The sequence below is a fragment of the Balaenoptera borealis genome (assembly GCF_965194805.1).
Source record: "Balaenoptera borealis genome assembly, chromosome: 14".
Classification (NCBI taxonomy): Eukaryota; Metazoa; Chordata; class Mammalia; order Artiodactyla; family Balaenopteridae; genus Balaenoptera; species Balaenoptera borealis.
Genome location: NC_138875.1, coordinates 70778325 through 70803390, shown reverse-complemented (window position 1 = coordinate 70803390; position 25066 = coordinate 70778325). Strand labels below are relative to the sequence as shown.

The window sequence follows — 25066 nt, the reverse complement described above, 5'->3', positions numbered from 1 at the left end:
GATGCTGAACATTACTAGTTATTAGGGAAATCAAATCAAACCCACAATGAGACACCACCTCACACCCCTGAGGATGGCTATTATCAAACAACAGAAAATAGTAAGTATTGGTGAGGACGTGAAGAAACTGGAACCCTTGTGCATGGCTACTGGGAATGTAAAATTGTGCATCCACTATGTAAAACAATATGATAGTTCCACAAAACAATTGAACATAGAATTACCTTATGATCCAGAAATTCTACTTTTGGGTATATACCCAAAAGAACTGAAAGCAGGGACTTGAACAATATTTGTATACCAATGTTCATAACAGTTTTATTCATAATAGTTAAAAGATGGAAACAACCGAAGTATCCATTAACAAATGAATGGATACGGACTTCCCTGGTGGTCCAGTGGTTAAGACTCCATGCTCCCAAGGCAGGGGGCATGGGTTCGATCCCTGGTCGGGGAACTAGGATCTCACATGTCACATGACGAGGCAAAAAAAAAAAAAAAAGAAGAGATAAACAAAATGTGGGCTATTCATACAATGGAATATTATTTAGCCTTAAAAAGGAAGGAAATTCTGACATGTGCTACAGCATGAATGAACCTGCATGACTTTAAACTAATCAAAATAAGCCACATGCAAATGGACAAATGTTGCATGATTGTACTTACAAGAAGTACCTAGAGTAGTCAAATTCATAGAGACAGAAAGTAGGATGGCGCTTGCCAGTGTTACTGGCCCTTTCTAGTCGGGCCCCAACAGGGGTCCCTCTACCTGGTGTCACTTGAGCCAAAAGATTGAGACCGAGTTTGGTTCAGCAGCAAAGGAAAGCTTCATTCTTTGATCAAAGAACGGAGAGGTGCGAGCTTCCTCTAGAGTACTCTCCATTAGGCCCTCCCCAATAGGCCCTCAGCGGGGCTGCTTTATAGGGCTCTCGTCAGTGGGAAGGGGGCGGGGTTTTCACGGTTCTGGCGCAGGCGTGTTGCTCACGGCTCCAGATAGCCGTGCTGGGCGTAGCATCTCTGCACACAGCCCCCTGCCGCCATCTTGAATTGAGTGTTGCGTGCAGCACTTCTGCACGTGGCCCACCGAGCTGAGGTGTCCGTGCAGCCATTTTGCACCAGGAACTCTGGGCTGAAGTGCCGGGTGCACGGCCTCTGCAGGTGGCCCCCTGTGAGCGAGTGAAACTAGACTAAGCACAGAGGAAAAGAGGAAAAAAGGTTAGACTTTATTTTATTACCCAGATTCTATTTTTATTTCCCGAGAATTGTTCATGGGCTTTGCCGGTGACACCAGGGGCTTGGGGGGAGGGAGAAATGGGAAGTTACTGTTTAACGGGTACAGAGTTTCCGTTTGGCAAGATGAAAAGTCTGGAGACGGTTGCACAACAATGTGAATCTACTTAATGGCACTGAACTGTACTTTTTTTTTTTTTTTAATTTTTATTTATTTATTTATTTATTTTTGGCTGTGTTGGGTCTTCGTTTCTGTGCCAGGGCTTGCTCTAGTTGCGGCAAGTGGGCGCCACTCTTAATCGCGGTGCGCGGGCCTCTCACTATCGCTGCCTCTCTTGTTGCGGAGCACAGGCTCCAGACGCGCAGGCTCAGTAGTTGTGGCTCACAGGCCTAGTTGCTCCGCGGCATGTGGGATCTTCCCAGACCAGGGCTCGAACCCGTGTCCCCTGCATTGGCAGGCAGATTCTCAACCACTGCGCCACCAGGGAAGCCCTGAACTGTACTTTTAAAAATGTCAAATTTTATGTTAGGAATATTTTACCACAATTAAAAAAAAAGTTAAAAAAACCAAAGACCTAAATGTAGGAGCTAAAACGTAAAACTCTAAAAAGAAAACATGGAGGTAAATCTGAAACAGGAAGGAAGGGAGCAGGGCACAACCTTTAAAAGAATGACTTAGCCATTGTGGATACGACATAAACTGGTTAGAACCGACTAGGCCCAAGATGGCAGAAGATTCGACTTCCAGTTGACCTTGAGCCTCATTATGTGTTCATTGTAATACATTAGCATATGCTAAACAACATGCTCACAGGTGCCATGACAGTTCCAAGGCCAAAAAGTGGATGGTGGCCCAATTCCTGGAAATCTCCACCCCTTCTCCAAAATCATTGGAATAATCCTCCCACTCATTAGCCTATGAAATTTCCCAGGCCATAAAAACTAACCACTGCATATTTCGGGGCCACTTTCAATCCTTTCTGTCTTTGGAATGTGTATCTCCCAGGGCCGCTCACCTTCTGAGATGGTCCACACTCTGTGTGGAGTGTGTCTCTTTTTTTCCTAATTAATTAATTAATTAATTTATTTATTTTGGCTGCGTTGGGTCTTCGTTGCTGCACGCGGGCTTTCTCTAGTTGCGGCAAGTGGGGGTTACTCTTCGTTGTGATGCGCAGGCTTCTCATTGCAGTGGCTTCTCTTGTTGCAGAGCACGGGCTCTAGGCTCATGGGCTTCAGTAGTTGTGGCACACGGGCTCAGTAGTTGTGGCTCACAGGCTCTAGAGCGCAGGCTCAGTAATTGTGGCGCACGGGCTTAGTTGCTCCAAGGCATGTGGGATATTCCCGGACCAGGGCTCGAACCCGTGTGCCTTGCATTGGCAGGCAGATTCTTAACCACTGTGCCACCAGGGAAGTCCCTGTGTGTCTCTTTTTGAATTACGGTTTTCTCTGGGTATATGCCCAGTAGTGGGATTGCTGGGTCATATGGTAATTCTATTTTTAGTTTTTTAAGGAACCTCCATACTGTTCTCCATAGTGGCTGTATCAATTTACATTCCTACCAACAGTGCAAGAGGGTTCCTTTTTCTCCATGTGTCTCTCTCAATGAACCTACTTCTTACCTATTGCTTTGCCTCTCACTGAATTCCTTCTGCGCCGAGGCAAAGAGAATCTGAGCTTCATTAAGTCCTAAGACCAGGCGTGCGATTTCAGTTAAAAGACAAGTGGGTTTGAGTCCCAGCCCATGGGTTCAAGTCCCAATCTGAGTTTTAGCTGGGTTTGAATACCATTTGAGGTGTGATTGAGTTCAAGTCCCAATCTGATCTGAGTTGTGCTGTTTCGGCCAATCTGAGACCAGGTGTGAGGTTTCAAATCTACATGACCTTGGATTTGGCAATGCTTTCTTAGATATGACACCAAAAGCGTAAGCAATAAAAGAAAAAGTAGATAAGTCAGCCTTCATCAAAACGTAGAGCTTTTGTGTATCACAGGACACTGAAAAAAGTGAAAAGACAACCCACAGAATGGAAGAAGACATTTTCAAATTATATATCTGATAAGGGATTAAAATCCAGAATATATAGAGAATTCTTACAGGTCAACAATAAAAAGACAACCCAATTTAAAATTAGGTAAACACATTTTAAAATTTTGAATAGATGTTTCTCCCAGAAGATATACAGATGGCCAATAAGCTCATGAAGAGATGCTCAAGAGCTTTAGTCATTAGAGAAATGCAATTCAAAACCACAATGAGATACCACGTGACACCCACTAGGATGGCTATAATAGCAAAATAAGAAAACAGAAAAGGAGCCCTCACACATTGTTAGGGAGTATATAAAATGATGCAGCCACTTTGGAAAACAGTTTGCCAGTTTCTCAAAAGGTTGAACATAGAATTACTATATGAGCCAGTAATTCCACTCCTAAAGATACACCCAAGAGAAGTGAAAACATGTTTTTACAAAAACTTGTACAAAAACTTTTCATAGCAGCATTATTCATAATAGCCAAAAAAGTGGAAATAACCCAAATGTCCATCAACTGATGAATGGGTAAACAAAATGTGGTATATTTATGCAAAAGAGTATTATTCAGCCATAAAAAGGAATGACATACTGGTACCTGCTACAACATGAATGAACCTTGTATACATTATGCTAAGTTAAAGAAGTCAGTCACAAAAGATCACATACCGTATGATTCGCTTTCTATGAAATATCCAGAATAGGAAAATCTATAGAGTTGGAAAATAGCTTAGTAGTTGCCAGAGGCAAGAGCAGGGGTGCAGGAAATGAGGAATGACTGCTAAAGGGTACAGCGGTTTTCGGGGGTAATGAAAATGTCCTGCAATTAAGCAGTGGAGTTGGTTGCACAACTTTGTAAATATACTAAAAATCACTGAATTGTACACTTTAAGAATGGTGAACTTACGGTATGTGAATTATACCATATTTTAATTAAAAAAGGAGATGAAACTGCTCAAGGGTAAAAGAGGGAAGGCAGACCGTCCCAGGGCGCTGCTGAGATCACCACTGGGGCTCCAGCAAGGCACCCCTCCCCGCCTCCCACCCCCGCAATTCCCCTCTCCTCTCGGCCACCCCACCTCATCTCACTGTGCCCTGAACCCCACTCCCACTTGTCTCGTCCCAGCCACGTTTGCCCCATGGTGAGGCTCCCTCACCCCCGGGGCCCCCTCTGTTCTCACCCAGCTGGTTCTGGTAGGACAGCATTTCACATTTCCTAGTAACCAACCCCCAGAAAGGAGGGGTTCCTGGGTGTGGACTTGGTGGCCCCGTCTATCCCCCTGCAGTTGTTTGCTGGTGTCCTGGTTGTAGCCATGGTCCCCTGAGAGCCTGACAAACTAGGACTTGGAGAAGATGAAAACGGTGGGTGGGGGTGGGGGTGGTTCTCCTCTGCCGAGGCCTTTGTTTCAAGGGAGAGAAATGAATTCTCCTGGCCTCAAAATACCCTGCAGCCTGAGGTGGGTGGATCCAGGCTTCCTAACACAAGATGATGATCTTAGACCTTTTATCGAGCACTTACTGTCTTCTAGGCACTGTAAAAATGGAGATACCCCTACCTGTTTCCAAATGGTTTGATAACAATGTAATGTTCTCAGCACAGAGGAAATGCTCAACAAATGGGAGACTGTGAGTTCCGTGCAGGCAGGGACCCAATCCATCTTGTTTACTGTAACATCCTCAGCTCTGCCCTCCGTGTGCTTTTCACTTGCGCACCTCCACACCTTGGCCCATGCCGTCCTCTCCACTTGGGATGCCTTTTCCTCTACCCCAATCTCCACTAATCGACATCCTCCCTTTCTTCAAGGTCTGGCTCAATGCCACCTACATCCCATTGGGGTGACTTCTGTGCCTGGGTCCTCTCCCTGATTAAGATGGAAGCCCCCAGAGCTGAGACTGTGTGATGACCTCCAGTGTGACAGCAGAGTGGTTAATTGCATGGGCTTAGCTCTGGATAAGATACTTAACTTCTCTCTACCTCAGTTTGCTTGTCTGTAAAATGGGCTTAAAAATGGTAGCTAATCCCAGGGGGGCTCTGAGGTTTAAATGAGGTGATGCTTTTTTGGGTTTTTTTTGGCCTCACCGTGAGGCATGTGGGATCTTAGTTCCCCAACTAGGGATTGAACCTGCATCCCCTGCAGTGGAAGTACAGAGTCTTAACCACTGGACCCCCAGGGAAATCCCATTGTTTTCTTTTCTGTTTTTTTGGCTATGCTGTGTGGCATGCAGGATCTTAGTTCCCCAACCAGGGATCGAACCCGTGCCACCTGCATTGGGAGTGGGGAGTCTTAAGCATTGAACCACCAGGGAAGTCCCACAAGGTGATGCACTTAGAGTGGGGCCTGGCATGTAATAAGCCTTCAATAAATGCAGTAGATCTGTGCTAATACGGTAGCCACAAGCCACACGGGGCAATCTATTATAAAATAAAATTAATCAAAATTTAATTTATTTAAAACTTGAATTCCTCAGTCTCACTAACCACATTTCACATGTGACAACTGGCTACCAGTGATGTCCAATAGGACACAGCCCAGATACAGAACATTTCCATCACCGCATAAAGTTCCTCTATGGGGCTTCCCTGGTGGCGCAGTGGTTAAGAATTCACCTGCCAATTCAGGGGACACAGGTTCGAGCCCTGGTCCGGGAAGATCCCACATGCCGCGGAGCAACTAAGCCCGTGCACTACAACTACTGAGCCTATGCTCTAGAGCCGGTGAGCCACAACTACTGAAGCCCACGCACCACAACTACTGAAGCCTGCGTGCCTAGAGCCTGTGCTCCACAAGAGAAGCCATTGCAATGAGAAGCCCGCGCACCGCAACAAAGAGTAGCCCCTGCTCACCACAACTAGAGAAAGTCCCTGTGCAGCAATGAAGACCCAATGCAGCCAAAAATAAATAAATAAATAAATAAGTAAAAGTGCCATTAGATAGCACTATTGATGATGATAATGATAATAATGATAACGATAATGATGCTGTGGACACACAGTATGTGCTCTGTGTCTATTTGTGGTCTGGGTCAGGAGAAGCACTTAGGCGTATCTCTGAAGGCTCAGAACTCCTGGGAGGACCCCAACTCCTCTTCCTGGCCCTCCCTGCCCAGCCTCTGATGTCCCCAGAGGTAACTGGGGCCCCTCACGTTAGAGGGATTAGGGCGAGAAAGGTGACTGGTGAGAAACAGGCAGGATTAGAGGCTAATGAGAGGGCAGTGGAGGAACCCAATCTCTGCATGCTGCCCACCTGGCAGGAAGTGGGTGTAGGTGGCAGCTGGGGGCTTTGCAGAAAGAGGCTGGAATGTGAAGTGGGGCGGGACCGGGGTGTGGAGAGGTACCTAACTGCTCCTGAGTGCACGTGGCAGGCACCCTGGATGGAGGGAGATCGCCAAAGACGGCCCCCCTTCTCCTTCTGGACCCAATTCTATCGGGCCCAGAGCAAGGAGGTGTCAGCACTAACCCACATCAGCGTAAAGAGGTCCCAAGACAGCCCAGGAGTGAGGACCAAGAATGCCCTGGGGGTAGGGGACCTGGGACAGCACTGGGAAGAGGGGCTTGAGTTAGCCCAGCTGTTGGGTCCGAGGCTAGACCAGGGGAAACTTTCAGCCCGTGTGGACCCCCTCAAGGCCTGGAAGATGTGGCCATGTGGCTGTACTGTGGTCTCAAGCAGATGCACTACTGGTTTCCGTATAGACAGTCATTGACAATGTGGCCTCTGCCCTCTTGGAGCTTCTGACAGCTGGAGAATCCCTTAGACGTGCATGACCCTTGACAGTCTATATCTCAAAGGACAGGGAAGCCTTCTGGGCTTCCCTCATCACCTGGCACAAGTGGTGGACGCCCCTCACTGATCAGATGTTTAAAATCCCAAGAAGCACCCTTACCGCCCCAAGGGCATCAACATGCCCCACCTCTCCCTTAGGACCCAGGGGATGCGAGGTCCTGGACAAGGACCCTTGTGTCCCCATGACCTCAGCGATGAGAAGGGAGGGAAGCAGGGTTGGGGGAGCTCAACCCTTCCCCGTATTGAAGGTGAGGGACCAGCACCACAGGATAGAATTTGAAAGACAGGAAAAGCAGCATCAGCCCTGTGGGAAAAAAAAACCTTTAGCAAGGACACCTTTCGAGTTCCATTTTTCTGCCCCAGCCTGTCTCCTCTTGAATATGGACATTTGTTGCAAAAAGACATGAGCCTCCCACCCCGACAAAGTGAATGAACTGTTTACTAGACTAAGTCCCTGACTCCTAGCCATCAGAGCAGGGTGAGGGTGATGTTTGCAGAACCGTAGGTGCGGGGTCTCTTCCTTAGTGAGATGGGGAGACTGAGGGTCGGAGAGAAGGGGTGCCTGCAGGGAGCAGTCCTCACTCCCCCTGAAATCCCCCCTTCCCTGGAGGCCTGGGGAGCACTGAGGGGGGTTCTACAGGTACCTAGCCTGGACTCCCATGCCATGGGAAGCCAGCCTTATTTCCTCCCAGCCTCTTCCACCTGGCAGGGGACCTCTGACACGCCCTCCCATGCCTACCTGCCTCCCCCCACCCTAAATTATCCCAGAGCCAAGCACGGGACCTCACTTAATCCCAATTATGTAATGTGCAACCCAACAGTTGGCCAAGGAGGAGGTGCCTGGAGCCATGCCCAGGACGGGGGCAAAAGGCTCTGCTTGGTCAGGACCACAGACCAGGCTTGGCCTCTGCCTGCAGTGGCCTCCACTCCTCCAGCCTCACCCAGCACCATGGGTGGCCGAGTCGGAGACCTGAGCCCCAAGCATGCAGAGACCCTGGCCAAGGTGAGAGCCAGGGGAAAAGGGCTGAGAGGAGGAGGGAGGGCGGTGGCCGGAACACTGCCCCACTCTGTTGGCTCAGCATGTCCTTGACATTGTCTCTTTGCCATCACCTCACCCAGGGTTGGGTCTCCCAGTGCCCGGTGACATCAGCCCTGTCCAGGGCAGAGGTTGAGGGAACAGCACCACTTCCGGGCAATAGTGTGGGTGCCAGATCAAGCCTGACTTCTCATCCAGGAGCCAGACCCAGAGACCTTTACCTGACATGCCCCTCCCCATCTCCCCTTAGGTGGGAGCTGAAGATGCTGATGGTCTGCACTCTGACTGTGTTCCCTCTCACTCCCCAGGACCCTGAAAGATGACCTGTCTGTAAGAGCTGAGAGATGGAGTAGAGTGTGTTGTCATCCCCACGGTCAATGGGGAAGAGGATGGATAATCACTAACCATGTTTTTGTAGAAAATGGGATGGAAAAAAAGACAGACGCCTTGGTGGGCTAACACATGAAAAGAACTAAGAATACATTCATACTCCAATCTGCTTACCCACCCATCCACCCATTTATCTTTTCTTCCATCCATCCTCCTACTCCCACCCACCCGTCTATCTATCTACTCACACACCCATCTCTCCTTCTGTCCATCCACTATTCATTGATTTGTCCTTCCTTTTTTTCCCATCCATCCATCCATTCTTTCTTCTTTCTTATTTACTCACCCATGTATCCTTCCTTCCATTCACCTACCCATCCATCCACCCACCCATCCTCCATCACTGTGGGCCAGACTGCACTGGAAGAGAAGGAGGCAAGATGAAAACAATCACTGAGTCTGGGGCCAAGGCTCAGTGTGAAAACCTCTTCAATCAACGTCTCTCTTCCAGTTCCGAGAAAATGTCCAGGATGTGTTGCCTGCCCTGCCCAACCCAGATGACTATTTCCTTCTGCGCTGGCTCTGAGGTGAGGGCAGAGGTGGGGGAGGTCAGGGTGAGGGGGCAGTGAGAGGGCCCTTGTCCCAGCTGCTCCAGAAGGACCCAAGGCTCTCAGGATCCGACCACACCATCTTGCTTCACATGTTCAGATGCAGGAGAGGGGAGGGGACAGGAAAGGGAGGTCCCACCCAGGCCCTCAGTGCCTTCCATAGCCCCCCACTGCCCTCCATAGCCCCCCACTGCCCAGGACCAGGGCAAGATGACTGCAAGGCAACCTCTTTCCCACCTCATGCCTTCTTTCCATCTTCTCACAGCTCAGAATTTCGACCTGCAGAAATCAGAGGCCATGTTCCACAAGGTGAGACCCATCCCCCTCCCTGGAAATTTGGCAAGGGGCTTTGTGGGGGCAATCCCTGCCTCCAGCCCCTACCTCCAGCCCCTCCTCAGGGGTGCTGGGAGCCCAGTGAGATCTTACCACTCAACTCCCTTTCAGTACATGGAGTTCCGGAAGACCATGGACATTGACCACATACTGATTGGCAGCCCCCCGAGGTGAGCCAACACCCACACACCCCCCAGTCTCTTACAGACTTACCACCCGAGCAGTCTCTGGATCATCGGGACCATGAGTGGAGGGTAGCAAAGACCATGAGTGTGCAGGCACCTCTCCTGTAATAATTATGAATATTTCCTGGGGGCTTATGAGGTCCAAGCCTGAGTTAAGACTTTATCTGCATGATCTCATTTAATCCTCACAACCCCATGAAGTGGGTACCGTTGTCCCCACTGTACACATGAGGACACTGAAGCCCAGCAGTGGTTAAACAGCCCACCCAAAGTCCCACAGCCCCAAGGTGGAGCTGGGATTTGAGCTCAAGCTTGTCTGTCCTCCAAATCCAGGCTCTTCACCACCACAGTTAGCTCGTGGATCTGAGCTCTCACCCCTAGGGCCTTGGTGAAAGCATCCTGTCTAGGTGGGAAAGAAACTTAGCTCAGCAAGAAGTTGGAGAGAAGAGTCCCACCACTGGCGTCTTAGTAAAGCAGTGGTCCTAGTTTCATTTGTGGAGCACAAGCTCTGAGTCAGGCACTGTGTGATCTTGGGGACTTTCCCCAACAGAGGAGGGGGAATGGGGCTCAGATAGGTGGCATCACTTGCTCAAGGATGCACAGGAGGGAAGCAGTAGCATCTGTTTTTGAACCAGGTCTGTGACCTTCAGAATACATGTTCTTCATCACTAAGCCCAACTCCTTCCCATGGAAAGGGACACGGGAGACACTGGGGGCAGAACTAAGGAGCCCAGAGGCCTCAAGCAGGCATGGCTGAGACCTGCCTTGGCCATGTACCGGCTGTGAGCAAGACCCCCTCCTGCAAGCCCCTCAGTTTTCTCACCTGGACAGTAGTGCCGCCCTCCAGCAGAGAGACAGTGCTTGTACCACGGTGTGTGTTGGCTCAGGCCACCCACGGCAGCCTGGTCTGGGTATCTCTGGGAAGTGCATGATGCCAAGTTTCGTGTGTTTGTCCATGCCCAGGTGATCCAGAAGTACATGCCTGGGGCCCTGTGTGGCTATGACCATGACGGCTGCCCTGTGTGGTATGACATCATCGGGCCACTTGACCCCAAGGGCCTGCTTTTCTCCGTCACCAAGCAGGACCTGCTCAAGACCAAGATGAGGGACTGTGAGTGCATCCTGCGCGAGTGTGACCTGCAGACAGAGCGGGTGAGGCTGCCAGGGGACGTGGTCCCAGGAACACCCCTGTGCTCTCTGCTGTCAGTCAGAGGGCTCTGTGGTCAAACACCAGCTCTGCCGCTTCCCCGAGCTGGAAGAGTTTGCCACCTTGGAAAGTGGTAACTTTGGTGGTGGTAACTTTGCCACCTTGGAAAGTTACCTCACCTCTCTGAGCCTGTTTCCTCACCTATAGAACAGGGACAATAATAATGGTCGCAAAGATTAAATTAGATAATGCAAGTATATGGCTGGCATACAGGGCCTAATTCATATTTCTCAGAATGCTAGCTACTGTTATTCCCTCTGAGTCTTTGCCCCTGTTGTTCCTCTGTCTGGATAACCCGACCTCCAGCACACACACTTCCGTCCCACACTTCCTTGGCTCTCTCCTATCTATCTTTCAGGTCTCAAACTGTCACTTTCTCTGAGGCCCCCGTCTGGGTTAACGTGTGTTTCCACAGCTCCCATGTTGTCCAGCTCTCACTTCAGGACCATGGGGATCTGGTTGCTTGTCAGTCTCCCCAACCAGACTGTGAACTCTTTAAGGACAAGAACTCTGGATTATTGAGCTACATGCTATACTTTCAGTGTCTGGCTCAAAATAGGTGCTTAATAAATATTAGTTGGACAAATAGAGGGATGATTGGCTGAATAAACAGCAGTATGAAGGGATGGATGGGTGAACTGATGAGTGGGTGGGTCAATTAATGGATGGATGGATAGACATGATGGGTGGATGGATGATGAATGATGGGTGATGGATGATGGATGGATGGTGGATGGATGGGTGGTAAATGCATTCACTGTTTTGTCCCCTCATTCATCTGAGGGCAGAGTAGGAATCTGGGAGAAGCCCTGAAGGGTCATGTGCTGGGGTCACCATCTCCCAAGTTCTGAGCCTGCACCCTGATCCTTGCTCTCATCCTCACAGCTGGGGAGGAAAATTGAGACCATCGTGATGATATTTGACTGTGAAGGCCTGGGGCTGAAGCACTTCTGGAAACCCCTGGTGGAAGTGTACCAGGAGGTGGGGAAAGGCCCCTGGGCACCCCTGCTTGCTTTAACGACCAGCTTGGCCTGCTGTGACCTTGCTGCTCACTCAGAGCCAGGATCTGGTAAAAGGTGGTGGCCTTCCTGGGCCCCATCCCTGCAGCTCAGGACCCAAAGATATGTTCGCTGGAAGATCCCACAGAGCAGGCCTCAGGGACAACACTGTACTGAGACCATAGGGGCCAGCTTCAGACAAACCCCGCCCAGCCCTGTCATCCCTAGCTCTGTGACTCAGGGGAGTCACTTTATCCCTCCATGCTTCATTTTCCTCACTTACAAAATGGGGATACTGATTGCACTTCAAAGGGATGTAGGGATATTTCAGTGAGTTGTTATGTAAAGTGTATACACAAGTGCTTGGCAAATAGTGAACGTTTAATAAACAGTAAACGTTTTATTTACTATTACATAAATTATTATTATATACTACCGTTGCTATAACATTTGCTCTAAAAATGATTATTGTTGTGTAATTACTATTAGGGTATGGTTGCAATAGTCTGGGGTGAGATTTCCTCCAGGGGCCATAGAGGTGATAGAAAGAAGGGAAACCCTCCACAGCCCTCTGAATCCTCCAGAGGGGAGGTTGCAAAGGGAATGGGGGTAGGAGGAGAAGAGGTGTGGGCTCTCATGGGGTCTTTCTTGGTTCCACAGTTCTTTGACCTCCTTGAAGAGAATTACCCAGAGACCCTGAAGTTCATGCTCATTGTGGAAGGTGTGTGGCAGGTGACTTCAGTCCCCTGTGCCTCCAGTTCCTTATCTGCACCCTGGGGACAATACTAGCACCTTTTTCCCTGGATAGCAGTGAGGCAGGTTGGTTGCTTGGCTGCATGCAAATCAGAGTGCCTGAAACAGAGTAACTTCTCCATAAATGGTAACTTCTATGGTTGGCTTTACTGCAAGAAGAGGCAGCTCCAACCTCAGTTCTTCCAGGAATCCCCCCTCACCTTTCCCACCCATGTTGATCTCTCCCTCCTCAAACTGCCTCTGGCACTGGCAGCTGGTGCAGCTCAGTCTGGCCTTTCCTGTCAACTGCTTTCTGGGGCCTCCAGTTGTCTTGTGTGTATTCATCCTGTTTTCCTTGGGTTGTCTGCTCCTTGAAGGCAGGGCCTCTGATTCTCCACTTCTGTTGTATCCCTCACAGGCCTGGGGCCAGGTGGAAACTCAGTAGGTATTTGGGTGGTGGTTGTTTGGGTGGGTGGGTGGATAGAAAGATGGATGTATGTTTGATGGTTAACTGGTTGATTCATTGCTTAGTTTGTTGTCTATTTGGCCAGTTGTTTAGCTGGCTGGTTGACTGGTGGTTAGCTGGATATCTGGTTGTCTGGTTGGATAGCTGTTAGCTTGGTAGACTGACTGAGTGACTAGTTAGCATTTTGATTGCCAATATGGGTGAGTGGCGAGTTGGGAGATTGGTTGGTTGGTTGGCTGATTTGTTGCTTGGCTGTATCTTGGATGGTTGATTGCTGGTTGTTTGAATGGTTGGCTGGTTGGTTATTTGAATGGTTGACTGACTGGAAAAGGCGGTTGGTTGGGCAGTTAGCTGGTTGTTTAATTAGCTGATTGGTTTACTGATTGGCTGACATGTTGATTGGTTGTTTGACTATTTGGTAGGTTGGCTCTTTGATTGGTAGGCTGATTGATGGGTTGGTGAGAAGGTGAATTGATTGGCTATTTTTTGGCTGGTTTGCTGGCTGTTTGATACATTGAATGATTGATTGGGTGGTTGGTTAGTTGGCTGCTTGTTGTTTTAGTTGACCAGTTGGTTGGATGGTTTGTCAGATGCAGGGCATTGGAACTTGCCAAGGTAACTCATGATTCCTCCACATTGTTGGCTATGACTGTTATGCAGAGAGTGGCCCAGTGGAATTATCTTTTCCCCATTATACTTGCTTATATCTCTCCAGCCACCAAACTGTTCCCCGTGGGATACAACCTCATGAAGCCCTTCTTGAGTGAGGACACTCACAGGAAAATTATAGTGTTGGGAAATAAGTAATTCCAGCTCCATCGCCTAAGCTCTACGTATGAACTTTGGAGTAAGTTTGGTCCATCAACCTCTCCAGAGATCCACACATCACCTAAAGTCAGAGGCTCCTCCTTCTCAAAGATGAAATGGGCCTTACACTATAGAGTCTATCCTGTTACCTCTGTCTTACTTCCTGCCATGCATCTTTGGTGACTAAAGCCTCCACATCTTTCTCCTTATCAGTTTCAGTTTGGTTGCTAGTCAACCTCTGGGCTATGGGCATCAGTTTCTTTTCAACACTCATCGCCTCAGTGCTTCTAAAGGCAATTTGGGCTGAAGAGGATGAGGAAGAAGAGCAGGAAGAGGAGAAGTGATTCAGAGAAGGAATGCTCAGTAAGAAGGGACTGGATAAGTAAATAACAATGCATCCATTTGATGAATTATTGGGCAGCCATGAAAAGTGATTTGATGTCATGGGAAATGTCATTAAGTTAAAAGAAAAATAGATTATAAAGTGGTGTGGATAGTATGGTCTTATTTTTATAAAAACAAGAATATATTTCTAGAAGGAAATACAACAAAATAATTTTGTGGTTAGCAAGAAATCAGGTGGTTTATAATTTTTTTTTATATTTCTGTACTTTCTAAACTTTCAGAATTACATGTATTACCTTTATAAGTGGGCAAAAAAAAATGTTTTAATGATAGAAAAAAAGAAATAGAGAAGAGAAATAGTTCTTAAACTCAACTGGTGACCCTGAGCTTGGAGGATAACATCTCATAATCAGAATGATCAGATCATCAAATCAGGAGATCTGAAGATCCAGGGGGATGGGGATGAATCTAACAAATCCCTGTTTTCTCTCCCTTTCTGATACCTGAGTCTCTGCCTCTGCTTAGATCCACTGGGGTAGGGAGCTGGGTGGATCACAGGTAGCCCCCAAATTCTGGAGCAGTGTGGGTAACTGCCACACTCCAGACCCACATCCAGGCCTCTGCCCCATTTGGTGGTGCACAGGGTTCTGTGCATTTGGCTGTGAGATGCCAGGCATTATGGTCTTTCTTCTCATCCCACTGGTATCTCCCATGGCCACAGCAGGGGATAACTTGAATTGGTTATAGGGCTGGGGCCATGGTGACACCCCAGGATCCAGAACACTTAGAGCTTTGCATAGGGCATGAAGAACAATAACGGGCATTATGATTGTGGTGATTAAGCAGCAGAGAGGGGGAGGTCCTTTCAAAGACCCAGGGCTGTCCCTCTCCACCCAGAGGTCTGACTTGTGTATGCCACTTGCACACAGTGTGGCCCCTGACATGGTCCTTGACCTCATTAGGCTCCTTGAAACAATTAAACAACTCTAATCTTGACTGCTCATGACTGGGAGACCCTCAAAAATGTGCAAACCCATCAGCCAGGGAAAAGATGTTTCTATAGCAACACAATGCTGGAAGACATTTCTGCAGCCTAAGGCCTGGGGGCCTAGGGAATGGGCCCTGGCAGCCTAGCTCCTGTAGGGCTTCTCCCCAAGGTCAGGTCCTCCTGGTAGGAGGGGGGCTGATGGGTCCCCTCCATGCTCAATAGTCACCCTTCAACCCCTCTCCCCACAGACAACTGGAAGGAAGGTTTGCTGAAACTCATCAGTCCTGAGGAACTGCCTGCCCAGTTTGGGGGGGCCCTGACCGACCCAGATGGGGACCCCAAATATTTAACTAAGGTATGAAGAGCCCCAGAACAGGGGAGGGTAGAGGAGTAGAGCTGGGTTCCTTTCTCACCCACTCATTCATTCCACAAATGGCTATGGAGAAACCCCTGTGAGCCAGGTATTGAGTTAGTCCCAGCCCTGCCCTAACAGAGCTCTCAGCAGCTGTGCAGGCAAACAAGAAATGGGGAAATTTTGACCCAGAGGGATGAGCTGGAAGGGGAAGTTCCCAGAAGAGGCCCTGATTGAGGATGGAGGGACACAGGAGGCTTCCCAGGGTGGGGGGATGGGTAGGGGAGGACAGGATGAGCAGGATACTTCCAGGAGATGGGGAAATACCTCAGGCAGGAGAAACAGCATGAACAATGCAAGAGGGGGGGAGCAAGCCCATCTTGCTCTGTGTCTGCAAATCAACTATGGTGGGGAGATCCCCAAGTCCATGTACATGCGGGACCAGGTGAAGACTCAGTACGAGCACTTGGTGCAGATCAGCCGCAGCTCCTCGCACCAGGTGGAGTACGAGATCCTGTTCCCAGGCTGTGTCCTCAGGTAAGGAACAGGCCACCGACCCACCCCTGGCTGGGCCCTAGCCCCTCAGGGACCCTTCAGCCTGAGCAGCGACCTGTTCCCCTCCTTCCCCCAACACAGGTGTCAGTTCTCATCGGACGGTGCAGACATCGGCTTCGGGGTTTTCCTAAAGACCAAGATGGGGGAGTGGCAACGGGCTGGGGAGATGACGGAGGTGCAGCGCAGCCAGCGCTACAACGCCCACCTGGTGCCCGAGGATGGGAGCCTCATCTGCACGGAAGCTGGCGTCTGTAAGTCTGCCCTGGCTGGGCCCCAGACCTGGAAGGTTGGAGCCACCTGTGCCATGGTTTATAGGAAGAAACAGAGGGGTAGTGACCACCCCCCTCACGGACATACACCCTAGGTCAGTGCCATTCATCCATACAGTCACTCATTCGGTCCACACTTGAGAGCACCTATCGTGTGCCAAGAGCCAGAGACAGAAGGGGTTGAGAGCACTCAGGCCGCAGGACACAGGCAAGGGACAATAGGGCAGTGACATTCCCCAGGAGGAAACTGGGGCTCTGAGAGGTAAATCAACTTGCCCAGAGCCACACAGCTGAGTGTGGTACCAGGGTCCCACTTCAGCCTCGTGGTAGCTGCATAACCCTGAGCAAAAAGTCTTACTGAGCACAGGTTTGCTCACCTGTGAAGCAGAGGCTACTCCTACCTCTCGGGTGCCTGTAATGAGGCAGAAGGCATGCACAGGCCTCGCCCTGCACCCCACTTCATCAAGGGGCCTGGGAGGCCTCTGATGTGCCGAAATGCCCCCCTGGCACACCTGTCATGTGACTGTCCAGGTGTGGACACAATGGGAGGCAGTGGCTATTGTTCTCATTGCCAGTTGGTGCAACTAAAGCCAGGCTGGGCACATGCCAGGAGGAGGTCAGTTTCTGTTTACAGGCCCTGCTCAGGAATGACAGTTCCCATGGGGAAGGGAACAGGAGTCGGGGGAACTTGGTCCAGCTTGGCAAACACAACAGGTGGGAACACAGCCCGTTCTCCCCCATGGCCAGGGCAGGGCGCAGGGAGTGTGAAGCCAGGCCAAACTACCCATCTGTCCATCTGTCCCCCCAGATGTCCTGCGCTTTGACAACACCTATAGCTTTGTCCACACCAAGAAGGTAAGCTACACAGTGTAGGTGCTGCTCCCGGATGAGGGCATGCAGAAATACGACAAGGAGCTCACCCCTGTCTAGGCAGCTCCCTCACTTCCCAGAGACCCCTGACCCTCTGCTTTTGGTCTATATATCCTACTCTTCCCCCAGAAATTGCTCAGTAGTCCTCTTGACTCTGTGACACTAGTAAGTAAAGAAAAGGCTGCCTTGGGGAAAATGCATATGCTGTGGTCAGGTCAGGAAAGGTACGAGAGGCACAGCTTTGGAGAATGCCGAGGTTGCAGAAAAGGAAGAAGCAAGGGTAAAAACAAGTGGCTGTCCCTGAAACCCAAAAAATAGCAAAACGAGTCTCCTAGCCTTTGTCCTCACTTCTGAGGCATTTGTGTGCTTGAATTTTTTCTCCATGAGTTATCAGCAACCTGGGTTGGAGATGTATCTAAATTCTTTTTACTGCTACTCCTTATGTAGTATATGCTCAATATATACTTGTGAAGTTGAATGGAGGTAGGGAGCAAGTGATTCATGGGTGTGCAAGATAAGAAGTACTAGGGGAGATTTCAGCACCTCGGACAGGGACAGAGCCGTGGAGGGGGTGGACTCTCTTGGAGACCCAGGGGACCCAGCCCCCAGATCTATGGCAGTGGCTGCCCCCTTGGGTAGGTAGGAGCTGCCTAGAGAAGGCTTCATCTGACTCAGAGCACACAGCTTCCCCAACCCATCTCTACCACCCTCGCCGCCTTCCCTTGCAACTCACGGCTTATGTTTTAAGCAATTAAAGGCACTTTGCTAGAAGCAAAGGAAGTCACATCTGGCTCTAGCTGCTGCCTGGCGATAATAAAAAAAACCCACAGCTGTCATTCGGTGAGTGCTCTCTATGTACCAAACACAGTGCCAAGTGCTTTATGAGTTTAGCCCATTTCACTCTCACGCCTGCCCTGAGGCCACGTATCATGGTCACCTATGCATAAGGAAACCAAGGCTCAGAGAGGTGAAGTCACTCACCCAACATCATACAACTCTTTTTTTTTTTTTTTTTTTTCTTTTTTTGGCTGCGCCACACAGCTTGCGGGATCTTAGTTCCCTGACCAGGGATCGAACCCATGCCCTCTTAAGTGGCAGATCCAAGACCTGTTTTTTTTTTTTTTTTCACTCTAAAGACATTGCTCTTAATTGCCCTATAATACTGCTTCCTAAGACCCTACTTTTACAGAGAAGGAGAGAAGGAATGACTTGTTTGTCCTAGATCGTCCAGTGGAAGTGTCTTGGATGTCACCCTCTCCAATCTCAGTTTGTGGGCAGAGGAGGTGTTATGCCCATTGGGCAGCTGGAACAATGGAGACCCACAATGCTAATTAAGCAGCTCCTCCAAGGAAACTCACAGCAGAGGGGGCAGGGCTTGTGCTTCAAAGCCCAGCATCCGGTCCACTGTTTGCATGGTCTCTGAGAAGCATGGCCTCTTGCCATCCACCAAGACCCTGGGTGACTAGAGGAGACACCAGGGCCCCAGGACGTTCTTGCTCCAGGGACATGGCCTCAGGGACATGGAGCTGCTGGCTTGAGCCCCAGGTCCTGACACATCTCTTGACAGGAGTCGTCGAATTACACAGAGACTGTGGATGGTTGGGAACCAAAGGACTTGAGATTCCTTGGGAATGAGCTGAGGGCCGAGCCCGCTGGGGTGAGCCCACCCATGGGCAGAACAGGAGGCCTGACTCTTAGACTAATCAAGGTAATGTTCAACAGCAGCTAGTACTTTCCATCTGCACTTATGGACGCATTTTATAGATGAAAAACAGCTCCCAAAATGCACTGGCCTTGTTTCCTTCAGCCCATGGGTGGCAGAAATAGGACTGGAGCTAAAGGCACCCTCCTCCCACCACTAATTCACATTACTGCAGCAACTTGCCAGAACAGGACAAGACTGCCGACTCTCTGAGGTGGGGTCTGGGGTGGGGGTGTGGATAGGAAGGAGGAAAAGAAGAAAGGTTGTCAGATTTAGAAGAAGAAAAAAGGCAATACTTGGGACATACTTAAAATGTATTGTTTATCTGAAACTAAAATGTAACTGAGTGTCCTATATTTTATCTGGCCACCCTACAAATAAGGAATGAGAGAGAGGAGAGGGAGGCGGGGAGGCAGAGAAGAGGAGGATGGGTTCATACTCTTGGAAGATGGTGGCAGCAGCTGCAGTTGGGGCAAGGATGTCATGGGGGGAGGATGGCTCAGCCCCAGGGATACAGCGTGGAGGGACAGGGGGTCTCACCCTTGCCCCTTGAGGTAAAGACCCCACCCCCAGGCTGCAGCAGGGGCAGAGGATGAAGGGGTGGACCCTTTGCACCCTTGAGGCTGAGGCAGCTGTGAGCAGTTCTGTTGGATTATCTGCATTTGTCTAAGCTCCTCTACTGCAGCTCACAGACCCCATTTTGAACAAAGGGGGAACTTGCTACCAGGAGGCAGGGGCAGCGCAGAGAGCTTAGGCTAGGACTGGAGCCAAGAACCAAAAAGTGCCCCTTGGTACCTGTGGATGCCCAGCTACAGCAAACCCACTCCTACTCCGTAGCCACAGTCGGTGGGAAGCAGCCCTCCAGCTCCCAGCCTCCAGGTCTCCAGTCTCACCCAGGGGCAGGATGCTTTGCTCCAGTTCTGAGTGTCCAGGAGGTGGCTGGGGAGGGAAGGAGACCCCACTTAGCCTTGGCTAATGGGCCCCCTCATTCCAGCAGCAGTCAGTAACCAGTATAGTGGCAGGAAGACCGAGGACTGCAGGCTCCCCACTGTGTGCGAAGGGAAGTGAACTCCCAGTTCCCACAGCCCAGAAATGCCAGGGAAGAGACGGGGAAGGAAAGACCTCAGCTGCCCTTGGGAGGCAAAGATGGTGACCACAGCCTGTTTCCCTTAAAAGAGGGGGTTCAAATTTGGCAGCTGAGGCCGAAAGTCTGGGCCAGTTAACCTTGTAGACCCCAGTCCAGGGCAACCTTCTGTCCTGATGCTAATTAGGCACCAGACCCCATCCTCTTCCCCAGGAACCCAGCACTGCTGCAGCCTTTCCAGAGAATCCACTTTCACATCACACAGTTAAGGTCAGCTTTGCCCCCCAGCACATGGTACAAACACACACAAGTACCAGAGGGAGTTAAGACCAGAGCACTAGAGAAGTAGAAAGCTTTATTGTGTGTATATAAAGGGTGATTTAGTGGTCTTCTGAAGGGCCCCCTGACTCCCTGATTTCCTCAGCGGTTGTCTGGGACACTCCATCAGTCTCCTCCTCCAAAGACGGTCTCTCCATTGCCCTGGCCACAGGCTGCCTCTCCTCGGTGTCTGGCCTGGTCCAGGCCCGCCTCAGTGTGTTCCCCAGCCAACCTCGAGGGCAGCTCAGCTGGAAAGCCTCCAGCACCTTCCTCAGGGACAGCAGGATCGGGATCTACAGCAGAGTGACGCAGCTGACGGCCAGAAGCACTGCCAGCAAGTCCTTCCACGTCTTACAGGAGGCCGGGAAGCACCTCAGGGCTGCCCAGTGGTGTGGGGCAGGCCGTGCGGGGTAGCTAGAAGTGACCCTGAGCCCACAGTTACTCATCAAGGTAAAAAAAGAAAAGCCAGGAGCAGGCAGGGAAGCTGGAGATGGGACAGGGCAGAGGGGACAGGACCACAAACGAGTGTCTGTGAACCTGGATGGTGGTGGGACCAGTCCTCTCAGTCCTTTTCCTGGTTTTCCTGTACCAAGGAGAGGCCACCTACATTTCCAGGATAAGGATTTCCCATGATGTGGGTGAAGCATCCAGCTACGGAGCTAGCTGAGGCCTTTCATCTCTCCCAATTACCCAGCTTCCAGAACCCAAGGCCTGTGCGTTATGGCGGCCAACACTTTCATTTCAGAGAAATGGGGAAGGAGTTTGCCCAGGTTCCCACAGCTTGAAACAGGAAGTACTCACCTGTAGGAGGTGGTGTTGTAAAAACAGGATTTCTGGCCAGGCTCAAAGGGTCTCTTCCAACTCCAGATGCTCAGCCAGCAGATGGTATATACTTAAGGAAGAACCTAGGCCCCCAGCCCCAGGTGAGAGGGCTCCTCTTGAGCTCCCATGCCCCCCAACAAAACCACCTGTGTTGAACTACGTTATGCCTCATTTATCCAACTGGGCACTGCAGGGAGAAGCCAGGTCAGCCTGTGACTGTCACAGCCCCAGCCCATAATAGGTCCTTAGAGGGAGAGAAAATTCTTCTCCTGATTTTCCTTTACCCATGGGCATTTCCTCACTGCAACCCTGGTTTAGAACAGGGGCAGATTGGAACCCATGGGTAGTTTCTGCTATAGGGCACTGGTTAAGTTACAACTCGACCAGACTGGAATTCTACATAGCTGTTAACATTCATGGGAGAATACAAAAATGTATTCTCCTGGGAATTCCCTGGCAGTCCAGTGGTTAGAACTGCATTTCCACTGCAGGGGGCATGGGTTCAATCCCTGGTCAGAGAACTAAGATCCCACTAGCCATGCGGCATGGTCAAAAAAAAAAGTATTCTCCCGTGCAGAGAAATGGGATATTCAGTGGGAGGAAAACAAATTCTATCATGGCATATGCAGATCTATTTTATAAAACACTAACTTAGTATATGCCCAAGGATTGGTGATTCTCAGGGTTTCAGGATTTTCATTTTCTGTTCTATATATGATTTAACAGTTAACATTGAGATCAGCTCTTAAAAGGAAGTGAGAAGTCAGTGTAGCATATGACTCTTATAAAGAGACGTACAGACAGGAAATTCTAGTGTCATCTTGGGATAATCTCCAAGCAGCGTTAATTGTCCTTTGTGCATCTGTATCTCCAGTGATGGAAGTATCTTACTGTAAAGAAAGGAAGCTTCAAGTTGCCCCAGGCTGCCAGCATCCTTTGGGACAGGCCACAGTGCCCAGGTTCCTCCATCCTAATCACATCTATCAAAATCTCTCTGGGGTGAGTGGGCCTTCCCAGCCCCCCGTGCGATCCTTGGGCCAGGCTTGATCCCAGACTTGCTCCTGCACATGCAAATGCGAGACCCTCAGGGCCTTGCCTTTTGGTCAGAGCTCAGCCGAATGCAGGGCTGTGGGTTCCAAGTCCCAGCTCTGGATGCCTATCCCACTGCCATTCTCAGGGTGAGGGTTGCCAGATAATACAGGATGCTTGGTTAATTCTTTAAAATTTTAGTATAAATATATTTCATGTAATATTTGAGACATATTTAAACTAAGAAATTTATTGTTTATCTGAAATTCATGTTTAACTGCAAGGCCTAAATTTTGATTTGCTAAATCTGGAAAACCTATCAGGGGATCCAGCACTCCTTTCCTGGGCTGACCCCCAACTCTGCCCAAGATAGCCCTGGGAGGGGAAGCACAGTGACAGGAAGAGAATCTCCAGATCCACCTCGACCTGGGGCATCGCCCTCACCTCATCCTCTTGCACGTCATCGTTGAGCATGAAGGCCTCCACGCTGAACCGCAGTGTCTCATTATTCTGCCGGGACCAAGGGGCAGAACCGGGGCCTACTGAGAAGCACCCGGGGGACAGACAAGGGATCCCAAGGGACCATCACCTCAGAGACTGGCCGTAACAAGTTTCCTGGGAAGCCATGGAGAGGCTTACTCTGTGGGACCTTCTTGCTCCCTAAAGCCACGTTAAAGAATGTCCACCCCATTACTAGAGTCTGGAGACAGACAAGGATCCCAAGGGACCATCACCTCGGAGACTGGCCATAACAAGTTTCCTGGGAAGTCATGGAGAGGCTTACTCTGGGACCTTCTTGCTCCCTAAAGCCATGTTAAAGAATGTCCACCCCATTACTAGAGTCTGCGGACAGATGTATTTAGCCTGAGCAAAGGGCAGAAGTTACAAAGTCAGCCACGAGTGACAAGACTCTAAGGCCCCTGCAACCACTCAATGGCCTGCACCCCGGCTGGGAAGGACAGTCTGTCCTCTGCCAAGCTACTCACAGCCCAGGTGGGCAGCTTCAGACCCCAGCAAGTTCAGGCCAGGCACCATAAATGGTTACTAATGACCAAGTGCAAAAAACAGACTTCTACACATGATTACACCAGTGGCCCAGCTAAGCAAGACCCCAGGATAGGGATGAGCTATCTGCCCCCATCTCCCTCCCCACCCCTCAAAACCCCACAGACCCCCAGTTGAAGACGAGGGTGTATGTCCTCTGAGAGCGGTTCAGGTTCACACACTTGTCCATTTAGAGCTTCATGGCCCAGTTTAGCACCGGCTGGATGCGGGCTTCTAGGGTCAACCACAAGCCTTCCACATAAGGGAAGTGGCGAGGCACCCGAGGGAAGAGGGTTATTCCTGGTACGTAGCCAGAGCTACCCCCTAACAAGCACCTACTGCATGCCGGGTAAATCACAGCCATTATCCCATTCTTTCCTGAATGGTCCTAGAAGTGTTATGCCCATTTTACAGATGGGGTGATGGAGGCTCAGAGAGAACTTCGGTTCTCTTACCCCAGCCTCATCTACCAAATGGGTGCACACCTGTCCCACCAGGGGTGGAAGACTGAGGCCAGGTACAGGATGGTACACATGGCCCACATTCTGCCCTCCTTGGGCAGCCCTCAGGGGTTCACTCTCCATCCCCTCCATAGGCACCAGGCCAAGCCTCCCCATGCAGTACCTGGAGGGCCACCTGCAGGAGCTGTGTGTTGAGGGCTGAGGACTTCTTGAAGGGGTCCTTCAGGGGGGCCAGGCAGGGTTCATGACGGGCCAGCTGCAGCCGAGCTGTTTGCCTACCACCCAAGGAGCAGCCTGTGCTGGGGAGCTGCTAATGAAGAGGCACCACAGGTCAAGGGGTCCAGTGGGTCCCCACAGTCAGACTGGAGGGCAAGCCCTGAGCAAGTTCCCCTAGGGGGAGGGAATGGGAATGGGAGGACCGAAGGGAAGCTGCTCAAATAAGCTTGACCAGCACTGAGCATCCTCCTAGCTGCCATTAGGGGCTATTCCATATACCCCCATATGAACCGCACAACTGCCCCTATTTTACAGATGTGGAAACAGGCTGGGAAGTCCTGCTACCATCTGCCCATAGTTACATGCAGCTATCAGCTGCAGAACTTCGATTCAAACTCCCAACGAAGGGCTCTTCCAGAACTATTTAAAGATTGAAGTTACATGGCAAGATTTGGATGATACCAATGGTATTAAAATAAAAGCTGAGTTTACCTTTACCCCGTCCCTACCAGTAACTGCTTGCTTTGTGTCAGTGTGAGCAGCTGGCCTGTGTGTAAGCAGACTCATCCCTGAATGGTCCCCAGTTAATTCTTTTTACCATTTGGGCTCCTGATCACCTTGCCATGCTGCTTTGAAGAAGGATTATCTTGACCCAGAGCGCCTAGAGCAGACCAAGGACCAGAAAGGAGTTGAAAGGTTTTTTAGAAAGGAGAAGAATTTAAGGCAGTTGTGTAGTGTTTGCTGAGCATCTACTGCATGCCAGCTCTGTCTTGGAGGCCAGGGGTGCAGGGTGGGGGTGGGCCCCTACCCCTGATTTTGGCCTGGCTGGACAGCTCAAACCTTAAGAAGGAGGACCCTGGACTCTGGAGGTTCCTGCTCAGCCTGGCTCCCCAGACATAGGGTGAAGGTCAGGGAGGAGGAAGAGGTAACCTGGGGCTCTGGTGTCCTGGGCTCTCAGTGGGGGAGGCAGCAAGGGACTCCCAGGTCAGGGCGCATTGGGAGGTAGGGCTGAGTGTTGGAGGGCACCTGACAGAGTGACTCACAGGCCATCAGGAGGGAAGTCCCCTCCTCCCAGTATCCCCAGGATGCCAAGTCCAGCTCCTGTGGTGGCCCAGACCGGGCATGGGGGGATGAGTTATCCTCGCAGGGGCTCCCCAGGTACACAGCTGGCAGAGGGAGGCTCAGCTCAGCTCAGGGGTGGGGAGGGCGTGAGGAGGGCCCCCACCCGCCACCCACCACCCGCCACTCCAGCTCCCAAGGTAGACCCATT

General features: G+C 50.5%; 1 protein-coding gene across 1 annotated transcript; it reads left to right on the top strand.

Moving 5' to 3' along the window:
- Positions 1–8996: 8996 nt before the first annotated feature.
- Positions 8997–24946, top strand: LOC309610811 (SEC14-like protein 3). The gene is given in 9 exon segments (XM_082354120.1): positions 8997–9494; positions 9497–9516; positions 10495–10683; positions 11624–11719; positions 12397–12457; positions 13650–13733; positions 15323–15429; positions 15824–15963; positions 16063–24946. Coding segments are annotated over 9 exon segments (1251 nt in total). The 5' UTR covers positions 8997–9223; the 3' UTR covers positions 16346–24946.
- Positions 24947–25066: the final 120 nt, after the last annotated feature.